This window comes from Protopterus annectens, chromosome 15.part0 (assembly GCF_019279795.1).
Source record: "Protopterus annectens isolate FY-2018-M chromosome 15.part0, PAN1.0, whole genome shotgun sequence".
In the NCBI taxonomy this organism is placed as follows: domain Eukaryota; kingdom Metazoa; phylum Chordata; order Ceratodontiformes; family Protopteridae; genus Protopterus; species Protopterus annectens.
In genome coordinates, this window is record NC_056749.1 from 73,441,826 (window position 1) to 73,456,867 (window position 15,042).

At 38.5% G+C, this 15,042-nt stretch overlaps 1 protein-coding gene across 1 annotated transcript in view; it reads right to left on the bottom strand.

The window, feature by feature from the left end:
* The window catches only part of XPNPEP2 (X-prolyl aminopeptidase 2), a 983,740-nt gene that overhangs the window by 623,024 nt on the left and 345,674 nt on the right, over nucleotides 1-15,042 (bottom strand). The window contains exon 6 of the mRNA XM_044057066.1: nucleotides 13,370-13,456. Within this exon, the coding sequence (XP_043913001.1) occupies nucleotides 13,370-13,456 (87 nt within the window). The remainder of the gene's footprint in view (nucleotides 1-13,369; nucleotides 13,457-15,042) is intronic.

Genomic DNA, 15,042 nt, shown 5'->3' on the forward strand with positions numbered 1-15,042 from the left:
CTATGCAGAGCAGAGTCAAAGTTGAGCTAGATAAAATGGTGCAGCAAGACGTAATTTGTCCATTTGATGAAACTACTGAATGGGTATGTTAGATACATTTGTTACATAGGTTAGTGTTAAGCTAACTTCCTTTGTGGGCCATTTTAAGCCTAGCCAGTTACCCCATCTGAAAATCACCTTGTGTTTGCAAGGTAAACACCTTAACCATTATGCCAACCTCCCACCCCTATCTCAGTCACGCATAAGCAAATCTCAGATGGTATCAGAATATGTATTGATCCATGAAATTTGAACAAAGCACTAAAAAGACCTCATCATCCAATGCATACAGTCAAAGAAGTCACTGCTCTCATGTCAAATTCCACTGTTCTTTCTGTCTTGGATGCAAAGAGTACATTTTGGCAAATTTTGCTTGACAAAAAATCTTCATTGCTAACCACTTTCAGTACTCCTTTTGGCAGGTACAGATTTTTGAGAATGCTATTTGAGATAAATTCTACCAGTGAAGTCTTCTAGCATGCAATGGAGACATTTTTTTTCTGGGTATCCGTGTGTTATTATAGTAGATGATATTCTAGTAGGAGGTAACGGTGAAGCTGAGCATGACAGAACCCTAAAGAAAGTTCTGGAAAGAGCACGTGAAGTGAATTGTAAGCTGAATCTTCAGAATTGTAAGTTTAGGCTACGAGAAGTAACTTATGTTGGTCATTTATTTAGCAATTCAGGCTTACGACCAGATCCTTCCAAGCAAACAGCAATTCTCAAGATGCCAGCTCCAGACAATGTTCAAGCCTTACAACATTTTCTTGGCATGGTTAACTACCTAGGCAAGTTCATTCCAGACTTGAGTCAACTTTCAATACCGCTTAGAGTGCTGACACACAAAGATGTATCTTGGTCATGGTTAGAGCAACACCAAAGAGCATTTGATGTCCTAAAACAAAGAGCTGCCAGTCCACCAACTCTCAGATACTATGATGTTCACAAACCAGTTATTCTTTCTTGTGATGCTTCTATGTTTGGTCTTGGTGCAGGCATTCTTAAAGAGGGTAGACCAGTAGCCTATGGATCCAGAACTCGAACCCAAACTGAAATGCAGTATGCTGAGATAGAGAAAGAGCTAAGAGCTCTTGACAATTGTGGTTGCATGTTTGAAGTTCTATGATTTTATTTATGGTAGACCTATCCAGATTGAAACAGATCACCAACCTCTAATCATTATTTTGAGAAAGCCTATGCATACATCTTCTGCCAGATTGCAACGCATGATGTTGAAATTGCAAAAGTATCATTTCAATCTTTTCTACAGAAAAGGCAAATTTCTTTATCTTGCTGATACTTTATCCAGATCACCCAGAAATACCACTAAACAGCATGAAAAAGAGAAACTTGATTTTGAAGTCATGGAAGTGAGAAATTGTTCTTTCACACATCTTGATGAGCTAGAAGTCATAAAGACTCAAATCCAGTTCTTCAGAAGCTCAACTACTTTATCAGTCGAGGATAGCCGTCAAAGCAATCTTGCTTACCAGTAGACCTCAACTTTATTTTCCTTACAGAGGTGAGATTTTGTTTGACAGTGGTACCATCATAAAAGGTCCAAAAGTGATTGTTCCAGAGTAGTTACAACAAGAATATCTCATCATTTTGTATCATGGCCACCCAGGAACTAGTATTTTGGTCTTCTATGTCAAGGGACATTGAGAGAGTACTTTCACTTTGTTCTGTATGCAATATTACTAAGCCACATCAAGAGAAAGAACCACTTCAGCTAAACCAGATTCCTGAACTTCCTTGATTGACAGTAGCTACAGACATTTTCGACTGGAATGGCCAACATTACTTGGTGTTAGTAAATTCTTATTCAAATTAGTTAGACATTGACCTACTTCCAAATCTAGCATCCAGTACTGTCATTACTAAGCTGAAGTATCATTTTGCAGTCCATGGCCGTCTGCACAAAGTTATTTCTGACAATGGTACATAGTTTACAAGCCAGCAATTCAAGAGATTTGCTGAAGAGTGGGACTTTATTCATGTTACAAGTAGCCCTGAGTACCCACAGTCAAATAATTTGGCAGAACGTACAGTTCAAAGTGTGAAACAGTTATTAGAGAAGTCAAAATGAGACAATAGTGATGTTTTCTTGAATCTCTTGACAGAAATATTCCTTGTGATAAACATTTTGGTTCACCTGCACAGAGACTTCTGTCGAGACAAACCAGAAACACATTACCAATCAGCAATCATCTATTGGTTCCATGTGTCAAGAACAACTGATCAATGAAAGCCCATCTGTTGAAGAAATACTTATCCCAGAAGTCCTATTATTATAAAACCAGCAAACCCCTCAATCCATTATGAGAAGAGGTGATAGTGAGGATGCAGAAGTCCAAAGGTTTTGATTGGATTAGGGTCATGAAAAGTGTATGTCCAGAGCCAAGATTATACATTGTGGAATCACAAGGAATAGAATTTAGGCAGAACTGGAAACGTTTGGTCCCAGTATCCAAGCCGGTATTGCAGTATCATACCTGCAAGAAAGACTCTAAATCTCAGTGTGAATTATCCAGAGTTCCAGTTTCAGATGATGTTCCAGTAAATATCCCTGTCCCTGAGAAGAATCCCAAAACTCCAGAATCTGTTTGTTCACTAATGACTGTCCCTGTTGTTAAACCCAGTTCTGATTGCTATATCACTTAATCAGACCACATTTCCAGACCATGTTCCAGATACATGGCAACTTGGACACAAGGACATGAATGTTGTGTCTGTTTCTTATTGTGTATATAATTGCATGTCTTTTTCAGATGTCATTTTATCGTGGGCAGTTCATTAAAGAGGGAGGATGTAGCTCAGTATGTATGTATACCTTTAAGAAGATTTTCATGGGCTTGCACATGTGTATAAATACTGAGCATGTGCGAGCCTGCCGTTTTGTAGTAAGCTGTTGAGATGTAAGCATGCATGTCTATGTAGTCTGTCAGTTAATTGGTTCATTTATATTTTGTCCTGATGTGTTTTTGTGTAATAAAGCATATAAACAAACCACCCCACCTATTCATCTTCACTTGTAAACCAAAATAGGGTAGACATCAAGATATATTCTGGGTTTAAGAATACAAGTGGGAGGGTGGGGAAATTCTTAGACTCTAAACTTTACTGTATTTTGACCTAGAACTGCCTTAACTAGCCTGACTGTCATTTCCTTCACAAGAAAGGAACAAGGTTTAATGCAAGAGGTCAGATAACTTAAATGGTAAAATGCAATGTAGTTATTTACTGGAATTATTAATATAGGTTTAAAGAGCTTAGCTAAAACTGATACAGATTGTTTAAATGACTTTTAAAACATGTAACAAATAAATCAATAATATTTGCTTATCTCTGTTATTGAATGGCTTAGAACTATCTCAAAGCAGAAGCAGTTTAAAAGAAAACAGCAACATAGATGGACATTGGGTTAGGCAGTTGCTGATGTATAGCAAAATATGTATCCCTCTACCATCAAGAATGCAGATATTGAGGCCAGGTGTTTGGCAGACAGCTTGAATGGAAGGAAGGTGAACTGGAAGTGGCTCTTGGCTGCTTTGAACATTAAGTGCTGCCTAGGATCACTGTGAATAGAATTGTGCAGTTAAGTGTCTTTTCAGAAGCATGAGAGGTCAGAGAGGGAGCCTCCTTAATCTGGGCACCCTCATGAATCTGTTTCAGACTTCCATTGCAGTATGGTTCACATTAGCCTGGCAAGGATCCTTGTATCTATGGAAACTATTGTAAATGCTATACGTTTTCATATGTACCTTTAATTACTAAACATATTTTACCAGCTAGTTTTCAGATGTGGTTGTGGCTATCCATGACCTCCAGTGAATATTAATATTGTTGTTAGTGTTTTCAGTGCTTCTTGATATAAAGTGTAACCACCCAGCTGTTGGTGGTCCTAGTTTTCTGAATATCCCTGATATACAAGATCCATGTCAGTTTATTGAAAGCAATTTCATCAAAACTGAGTCAATCATAGTCAAAGTGACCAACTTGTTTTTATCAAAACACTACTTTTCTCTGGGGATAAATCCTCCAAACACACCCCTGGTATGAAGTCACTGCTCTTTGAGGCAAAGGCCAAATCTCCAATTGCGATGATTTCTTTTAGCAGTATGCGTTTCAGCCAAGTTCTGTTATTAAAACATTTTGCCATGGTGCAACAGTAAGGCAACCTTATCCATCTGTTGTATTATTTGAAATTCTTGCTTGCAGCACCCCAAGCCTTCTCTGAGACCCCGCCACACGCACACATCTCAAGAAAGCCAAACGGGATCTGCTACTCCAATTTTACTTCCTCTCTCAGCTAGTAGCTCTTTCAAGTCCCATACTTTCCCAACCAACCAATCACTGAAACAGTTCAATTGTATAAAACCATCAAATAATTATTAGCAACCTCATTCTAATCCCCCCTTAAAATAACAGATAAAAAATCCAAACCTTATAAATAATAATAATCACTAAAGGTTGTTGCCAGCTTTCCTCCTTCATGTTTCTTTTTTTTTTCCTGACCCTGAAGGAACGGAGTACGGAGAATGAAAAGTTTGCCAAGAAATACAGTTTCAAGGTTAAATCATATTTTGTTGGAACAAATGATTATTTTCCACCATTCTACAGACAGACAAGCACACACAAACACGCACGCACACATTATCATACTCACAGTAACAAAGGCATTTTTGACAGAATGATAAGTTTAACTATAAGGGAAAGTAGGGCAGGTTTTCTTAATGAAAATGTGAAGTTTCAGGGATGTTTTCTATCATTAACAATGAAACACAGTCATTCATTTACAGATAATTACTTTTTTCAGTGTTACAGCTGGTTAGTGCATGTCCAAGCAGCATGCAATTCTGGAGGATTTTTCATTGTAAATGTCTACACAGATCCTTTTTGACGCCTAAGAAACTTTCAAAAATGAACCCTTCAAACAGTAAGTTATGTTGCAGATGTCAACTGTCCACTAATGCTGACTGGTCTCATACTTTTTATGACTGTACTAATATTAAACCATATTGGAATGAGATTAACACATTTCTTCAAGCTAGCTATACAGATATATTTGTTTTGACAAAGCCCTTCATTTTGTTGAATGTTGTTAATAGTAATAATATGAAGAAAGATGACCTGTATTTGTTGTGGACAATATTAGCAATAGCCAGACAATGTATAACTAGAAGATGGAACTCTAATGCAGCACCCACAATGGAGGAATTCCTATCATCACTGAAGAAATGCATACTAATGGAGAAAAGAACTAAAGAGTTAAAAACTTTTCCTAAGCCATTGGTTAATAGTCCGTGGAGGAAAGTGTTGAATTTGATTGATAACCCTACAGATGGAATCAAACTCTTCCTAACTATCATAGTTTATATATTAACTTATTATTTAACTACAAATGTTTTTATCTGAATCCTTTTTGTCAGGCTGAATGTAAATACTGTAAATAGTTATTGAATATAAATGTATTAAATTATTGTGTTATTTCATCAAAATAAAAATCATTTGAGTAAAAAAAAAACAGTACATAAAAGAATATAAACAGACAGACAGACAGACACACACACACACACACACACACACACACACACACACACACACAAACATACACTGAGAGCGAGAGAGCTACTGTAAACAGCCGTAGGTAATTTAGCAATTAATATTGCAAGCATCTATAAGCAGGTATTTTTATTACTGCAGGAAAACAATTTCCTAAATATTTATTTTATTTATTTCATTTGTTAACCAGGACAAGTCCGACTGGACCAAAAGCTTATTTTCAGCAGAGGCTTGGGGAGAAAAGCTCTAGACTAAACAGTACAAATACAAATACTTGTCAGTTACAATATTTACATATAAGAAATTCTAACACACAAAGAATTCTGTTATAGGCTTAAGTACAGATTATAAAAACAATGGTATGAAGACAAAGATAGCAACTTACTCAATTTAAAATGTTACATGTGATGTATAGCAGATACAGTCTGGAAATTTTGCAAAAGTCAACAAATTACTGTATTTACAGTGGCACAAAAAATAGGAACAATGACAAGATAGTAGTAATCTGAGAGAGGTAGTAGTAATAGGATGTAGATTAAATAGAGAGGCCTAGAGGGGATGGAGTTAGCCAGGAGTGTGACAGGAGCAGATCCAGTGCATAGCTAGGCAGTTACGAAGTAGTTTTTTAAACTCATGAGGGTGTGGGTCTTTGGTGATGGTTTGTGGTAGGGTGTTCCAGAGTTTGGTGATTTTATTGGAGTAGAAACAGTCACCATAGTGGTTATGGGAGTAGTTAACCTTCAGCATAGGTTTATTGGAGGATCTAATGGGCCTGGGATTGTGACTAGTCTGGACAAGATTGGAGAGAGCAGGACAGTTTGTGGGTTGGTAGATCAACTTATGGGTCATAATAAGTTGGTTGAGAGCTATAAGGTTTGGGAGTTTTATTCAGTTTAATTGGAAGAGCACAGTACAGTGGTGAGACCTGTGTGGGGCATTTGAGGCAAATATGACAATTTTGTTGTAGCAAGATTCTAGCTTGTTTAGGTCAGTCTTACAGAGATTAATGAGAATATGAGATCCATAGAGGAAGGAAGAAAGCAGGTGAGATCTGGCAGTGGCGAGTCTGGCGTTGTGGGTAAGATATGGTCTGGCCCTAAATAGGGTGCCAAGCTTGATGTGTACTTTTTTTATTGTCAGAGCGAAATGTTTTTCAAAAGTTAGATTCTCAACAATAGTAACCCCTAGGAGTTTAGTATAAGTTGTGGGTACAATTTTTGTTCCGTTAGAGGAGAGAATAGATAGGATGGATTGACAGAGTTTGGATTTTTTTATGTTTGAAGATTAAGTTGGTTTTATTAGGGTTTATGATTAGTTGATGTTCAGACAAGTATTTTCTATATTTTGGAAAGTTGATTGTATTTTTGATTTGAGTTCTAGGTGGGAGGGGGCAGAGCATATAAGGGTGGCATCATCAGCGTACTGGACAATGGTGGCTAGATTTGTAGCAGTGTGCAGGTCATTTGTGAATAAGATAAAGAGGAGGGGACCAAGTATTCTGCCTTGGGGCACGCTGACAGAGGTGGGGAGTAGGGAGAAAATGGTGTTTTCCCATTTAGAAGCTTGTTGATAATTGGAAAGATAGCTGAAAAACCAGGATAGTGAGGATGAACTGAGGCCATAAGTAGAGAGTTTGATGAGAAGTAGTTGGTGGGAAACAGTGTCAAAGGCTTTAGACGTGTCAAGAAAGATAGAGAAGACAGCTTGGCCTTCATTTAAGGGATGGTGAATGGTGGTGTTGGTAAAAGAGATTAGAGCAGTTGAAGTACTGTGTTTAGGCCTGAAAACGTGCTGAGAACTGGATAAGAGGTTCTTGCTAAGGAGGTGGTTAAGCAGTTGTTTGTGGATGCACTTTTCTAAGATTTTAGCTAGTGGGGAAGGAATGGCTATGGGGCGGAAGTTGGTTAGGTCTTTGCAAGGATCACCTTTATGTAGTGGGATGATGTGGGATATTTTCCGGAGATGTGGCATAAAGCATTGAAAAACCACTATAAACACAAAACCCCAGCTACCCTAAATGAATACAAAATACTCCGCAACAAAGTTAAGGAACGTATCACTTCCGACCGCAAATCCTACAATATCACCCTCCAAAACAATCACAAGACCAACCCAAAAACATTCTGGGACAGTATCTCCTCCCTCTTCAACCCTGGCAAAAAAGAAAACCCACACCCTGATCACAATATTTCTGATACCATCCTAGCCTCCCAATTTAACAGCTTCTTCATTGACTCCATATCTAAACTAACATCATCATTCACAAACAATTCCACTCACCCACCAAAAATTCCCACCACCCCTTCCTCCTCAGATTCTTCCTCCTCCCATATCCCTGTCTTCTCTCTCAAAGTCATACCTGTATCTACCATAAAAAAACTCCTTCTCAAATTAAAACCTTGCTCTAATGCCCCTGATAACATCCCTTACTTCTTCCTAAAGACAGCTGTTGATGCCATCACCTTCCCTATCTGTATACTTATAAACAGGTCAATCCAAGAAGGTTATGTACCCCAAATTTTGAAAAAAGCCTACATTATTCCCCTCCACAAAGGAGGTAACAATAATAACATCTCCAACTTTAGACCTATAGCCATCTTATCTCCCATCTCCAAACTACTTGAAAAATGCATTCACATACAACTACTACCATACCTCACCAACAGCCACCTACTAACCCCAACAGAACATGGTTTCAGACCCGGTCACAGCACCTCTACTGCACTACTCTCCTTCCTTGAAACTGTAAATAAGGCCAGAGATTCTAACCACATTGTCTCCACCCTCCTCCTAGACCTATCTAAGGCATTCAATACCATCTTCCACTTCCTACTCCTGACCAAACTCTCTGACCTACACCTTTCATCCTCCTGTATCAGCTGATTTACCAGTTACCTTGCCAACAGGCAACAATCTGTTAAATGGAAGAAAATTACCTCCTCATTCCTCAACACAGTCACTGGTGTACCCCAAGGTTCCATATTAGGGCCCCTACTGTTCAACATCTTCATTAACGACTTCCACCACAATATCCCAAATGCTAAAATAGTCCAATATGCAGACGATTCTACAATTATCTGTGCTGCAAACTCCATTCCCTCCCTTATAAAACTAACTCAAGATGCCTTCTCAACAACTGAAAAATGGATGCATGATAACCACCTAGCTCTAAATCCATCAAAAAACTAACTCATGATATTCACCCCATCCAAAAGAATCTATCGACATAAATTCTTTCCTTATAACCAGTCACAACAACACATTCCTAGAAGTTGTTTCCAGTGCTAAACTGTTAGGAGCTCTCATTGATAATCAGTTTAATTTTGATTCCCACATACAAACAAATATTAAAAAAAACACACCACAAACTTGGTATGTTCTATCGCCATATTCGCTTCCTCTCTCCATCCACTAGATTCCTCCTCTCTACCACATATCTAATCCCTTCTCTCCTTTATGGGGCCCTACTCTTAACCAACTTAAAATCCTTTACCAAAACAAAATTGCCAAATTCACCACTGGCCGTAGATCCTCCTCCCATCACTGCACTGTCCTCCACAAACTAAACTGGCTAGAGCTTCCCAGCTACCTTATCTACACTCAGCTAACTCATGCTCATAAGCTCATTTTCAAGCCCTCACTCTGCCCCTCACAAGCCTCAACCTTCACCATGCACCAACCTAGCAGATCCCTAAGAACCAATACTCAGAACCTAATTAAACTCCACAAACCTGCCCGTCCAGCAGGCAAACTCTTACTCTCTTTTTCCCTTGCCTGTCTCTGGAACTCACTCACACCTCATATCCGCAGCACCAGCAACCTTTCCATCTTCAAAACTCTCCTCCACTCACATTTATCATCTCTCTGGGAATGCTCATGTTCCATCCTGCATAACATCCCCAGCTACTACCTTACCTTCTCCAGTCTACAATCACATCCCCTGTGGGAAAACACACATTGTAAATAACCTCTTAAGTTAATATCTTCTGCATATACCTACTAACTATTGCCTTCATTTAACATTCCTTAATAAAAAAAAAAAAATATATTTTGTAAATTGATATGAATTGTCACTATGCTTCACATTCCAGCTGTATTAACATTTTCACATGCTTATATGTACTCTTCTATTCACTTTTACAAACTATTACACTATTGTATTGTATTTTTTACTTTATTTTATTTTTACCTGATATTATGCTATTGTATTGCATTTTTTACTTTTTACTTTATTTTATATTTTTACCTGATATTGTATCTATGGAGCTTTTCTCCCCAGGACTCGATTGAAAATGGGTTCACTCGGCCCAATGGACCATCCTGGCAAACAAACTTCAAATAAATAAATAAATAATAAATAATGTTCAGCAATCCAGGGATTAATCAGTAAAGATATGGGGTAGGCAATAGATGGGGCTTGATTTGTAGAAATTTGTTTGAGAGCTGATCAGCTGTCAGACAGCAGGGTTTCAGTTTAGTAAGGAGTGATTTTATGTAGCTTGTCTGAATGGGAGTAAATGAGAAATATTTAGAATCATCAGGAGGAGGGGTGGGAAGAGTGAATGGGGCATTAGGTGTGTTGCCTAGTAGGGAGGTTATGGAGTTTATGAAGTGGGAGTTGATTTGAGTTGCGATGGGGTCAGAGTTGTTGGATGTTACTGGGGTTGGGGTTGGGGTAGGGCAGTGACCTGGGCATAGGAGATAGTTAATGTTTGCCCAGAATTTACAGGGGTTATTAAGATTTTGTTGTCGGCATGTTATGAAATACAACAGTTTGTCTGCTTTGATTTGATTTTTTTGTATGATTACGTAGTTGTAAGTAGTGAGGTCAGGTATGTTTCTGGTGGATTTGTAGGCAGACCAGGCTCTGTCCCTTTGTTTGATTAATAGTTTGATTTCTTTGGTTAACCAGGGTAAGGGTTTGGACTTTGGGTGAACTTTCCTAGTGGGAGCTAGGTTATTGAGGATGTTAAGGAAGGTAGAGTTGAAGAAGTTAACTGCTAGCTGTAGCTGAAGATACTTGAGAGGTGTCCAATCACAGTGTTGCAGAATTTGGTTAAACGTTGTGGAGGAGAAATTTTTTTGTAGCAGATATATTTGTAGGAGATGGAGTTTTGCATGTGAACATGTTTTCTGTATAGAAAGATAGGTGAGTGGTCACTCAGGGAGTCTGGGAGGTAACCTGAAATGTAGTTGAGGTTAGGTTTGTTGGTTAGTATCCAGTCAACTGTGGATTGTCTATTTGTCAGTGCAGGTTGGACAGTTTATAATCAGGTGAAATTGTAGAGATTGAGGAAATTAGATGTGTTTTTGGATGTTCAGGATTGCCAATTTAGGTTGAAGTCACCTAGTATAATTGTTTACTGGCTGAACTTGCTAGAAGCCCAAGAAAGCAGGTTTTCAATGATGGGTAAGTTGTTGCCTGGAGGAAGATAGGAAGCTATGATAACTATTGTTTTGTTTGGGTTTATTTCAAGATGAGTGGTTAGAGACTCAGAGTTGGGTAGGTTTGGTGGGGAGCATTTGTTGCTGTTCAACTTTGAGGTTGTCCTTGAATAGTACAGCTACCCCTCTGCCTCTTTCATTTGGTCTGTCCAGTCTGATAATGTTATATCCATGTGGGGTGACCTCATTGTTCTTGATGTGAGGTTTTAGCCAGGTTTCTGTTATTATTGCTATGTCAGGGGAGTAGGTGGCTAAGGTGGCTTGGAATTGATTGGCTTTATTCATTATACTACGAAGGTTGAAATTGGTGAATAGGACGTCAAAGTTGGAGGTTTTAGGGGTAGGGGGTAGGGATGGGAGTGTGAGTGGGAGAAAGAACAGTGAGTTTAGGTGTGTGAAGTGGAGGGGGGTGTTATTGGGACCTGGGCTGGGATATATGTAAGCATGCAGTTTTATATCTGTGGTGGAGTGTAACAAGACCTGTCTTAATTTGTTTGTCAGTTTACGGTGTCAGGATGCAGGGGAGTTAGGACAGTTGGTGTGTAACTGTTTGAAAGAGGCAAGCAGACAGGTAGAGTTATTATATAGTTGTGAGCAGACGTCAGAGAAGGTGTGGAATAGAGGGTTACATGTGGATATAGGAAATGTTGGAAAAAGAATGGGTTTGACATGATATATGTGGAGAGTGGTAGAGTTGTGGGTGATGTAGAGGAACAATATTAAAAGAGTATTTGTTAGCATGCAGTAGTGGAAATGCATGCTGGGTAGTATGTAGGGGTAGGGGAGCAGGATTCTTCACCCTATGATAGTCAATCTAATAGGTGAAGAAAAGGTGTGAATTGCTTTGCCTCAGAGGAAGGCAACATGAGGAGGGGAATATGCACAGTCCACAATGAGGGCACCTCAGCCTAGAACCAAAGTGAAGACACATTCTGTTGGAGGCAGCAATCATAAGACATGCACCTTTGTGTCACCCTACTGTCACAGTGAATTTTACAATATATAATTACTCATATATTTTAGTGTGTAAGAAAAAAAGACTATGATATAAACATAAATAATTTGTTTTTCAGTTGCTGTTTTGTTTAGCTTCACTTTTAGTGCCCAGATGAAATTTCTCATCAATGTAAAGATGGGTAAAAATGTTTATGATTGTCTCTTTGTTCTAGCAATAGTAGCACCGACTCTGTTTTCTGACTATAGAACACTGGAAGACTCCAGATCTGTCAGTAGAAGCACTGACTCTGTATTCTAGCTGTAGAACACTGACAGAATCTAGTTCTAGGTGTAGATCACTGACAGAATCTAGTTCTAGCAGTAGGAGCAGAGCACTAACTGTATTCTAGCTGCAAAACACTGAAAGACTTTAGTTCTAGCAATAGGAGCACTAACTGTATTCTAGCTGCAAAACACTGAAAGACTTTGGTTCTAGCTGCAGAACACTGAGGAACTCTAGTTGTAGCAGTAAGAGGATTGACTCTGTATTCTAGCTGTAAAACAGAGAGACTCTAGTTCTAGGTGTAGAACACTGAGGAACTCTAGTTGTAGCAGTAGGAGCACTGACTGTATTCTAGCTGTAAAACACTGAGAGTCTCTAGTTCTAGCTGCAGAACACTGATGAACTCTAGTTCTAGCAGTAAGAGCATTGACTCTGTATTCTAGCTGTAAAACAGACAGACTCTAGTTCTAGGTGTAGATCACTGACAGAATCTAGTTCTAGCAGTAGGAGCAGAGCACTAACTGTATTCTAGCTGCAAAACACTGAAAGACTTTAGTTCTAGCAATAGGAGCACTAACCTTATTCTAGCTGCAAAACACTGAAAAACTGGTTCTAGCTGCAGAACACTGAGGAACTCTAGTTGTAGCAGTAAGAGCATTGACTCTGTATTCTAGCTGTAAAACAGAGAGACTCTAGTTCTAGGTGTAGAACACTGCGGAACTCTAGTTGTAGGAGTAGGAGCACTGTATTCTAAACGTAAAACATTGAGGGACTAGTTATAGCTGCAGTAGGACTGATTTATGGTTTAAGATTAAATATGTATGTTAAGAATTAATAAAATAGTCACACACAATGCTTTATCCACAAAAATGCTACTTTGAGCACTATTTTGCAAACATATCCATGCAGCAATACTGACATATGCACACAGATTTTTTTCTTTCCGATAAGTCATCCTCTGTAGGCATGTACCATTTCTATCTCATGCCATATGCAGTTGTTAACACATTAATGCCTCTATATCCCTTTTGTTAAACTATAAATCACATACCTTTATTTTATTCAGGCATCGAGAGAAGGTGGTATAGAAGCTGTACTCACCGATAGAAAAGGTGAAGGGGTCTGCACCAATTATTTGTCCTTCAGGAACAGTGCGTGTTATCCACTCTACAATATTACTGACCCAGGCTAAGACAAGAAAACAAATAACACATTTAGAATTAAGTAATGAAAAGAATCATGAGCATTTCTAAGGCATTAGGAAGCATTACTGGTAAACACTGAAATGTTTTAAGTTATTTGAATCTTACTGAATTTTCTGAACCTCAAGCTGCTTCCATTGAAGTGCTAAAACTTTAAAATAGTTGGAGTTATAATAAAAACATTATAATCTAGTTTGCTGGTTCCCTGAAATAACACTGGTGTGATTATAAATAACACCGATTCATTTTCACTAGTTTCCCTTCACAAATTATAGGGAATAGTGAACAAGTGAACCCCTCACCACCTCTGACTTTTGTTCATGAGGGGAGAGTTTGCTCAGAGTACACTGTACAACAAAGTCGGGCCTTTAAAATTCTTCAGGACTATATCATGGATTAACAAAAGGATAAGATGAAGCTATTTTATTCCTGAATGTGGTATTGGATTTGAAATATTGTAGAGCAGACCTGACTCCATCATTTCTAGTCACACCTCCTGAGATAATAATGCCCTTTAGTGTTTCTCCAGAACTGGGATGAATCCACTCTGTTTGTTGCTGCTGCATTGGAGCTACTATGTAGTCATGGGTTAACAAAACCTTCATGTTCCTGCAAATGTAACTGTTTTCTCTGACTTTATCCTAATACCCAACAAAACTGGAACTGAGAAACACAATACTTTATGCTGCCAAGAATTGTTTCAGTCGAGTTAATTCGTACTCTTCATGATCCCACTGTTTTGATCGAGTTAAGTCGTACTCTTCATGATCCCACTGCTTTGGTCGAGTTAAGTCATACTCTTCATGATCCCATTGTTTCAGCTGAGTTAAGTTGTACTCTTCATGATCCCATTGTTTATGTCGAGTTAAGTCGTACTCTTCATGATCCCATTGTTTCGGTCGAGTTAAGTTGTACTCTTCATGATCCCATTGTTTCGGTCGAGTTAAGTCGTACTCTTCATGATCCCATTGTTTCGGTTGAGTTAAGTCATACTCTTCATGATCCCATTGTTTCGGTCGAGTTAAGTTGTACTCTTCATGATCCCATTGTTTCGGTTGAGTTAAGTCGTACTCTTCATGATCCCATTGTTTCGGTCGAGTTAAGTCGTACTCTTCATGATCCCATTGTTTCAGTTGAGTTAAGTCATAATCTTCATGATCTCAAGGACTTTAGCACACCAGACCTGTCTGTTGACAACTTTTTATGTGCACACAAGTTCAGTGTTTATTACTTCACCAGTGCAGAATATCCATCCTAGACTCTGCTGCCCTCTACTTTCACCTTGAATGTTACCAAGCATGTCTTCTTTAGTGACTCCTAAGTGCCCTTAAGTGGTCAAAATATAGGTTTTGTTTATACTGTGGTAGAGCTTTAGGATTTTAGATTCCTCTCGACTGTATAGATTTTCAAAGAATGTCCATATTTTTGCCTCATATTTCGGTCTGTTTTTCATAAAATTGCAGTTTTCTGGCAAACTATTGGCAAATTGTTGTGGGTTGGAGTTAGAAAAATAATGACAGACATTTGAGTTTCAGACTTCGTACCCTTCAGAAAATCCATGCTAATGCAACA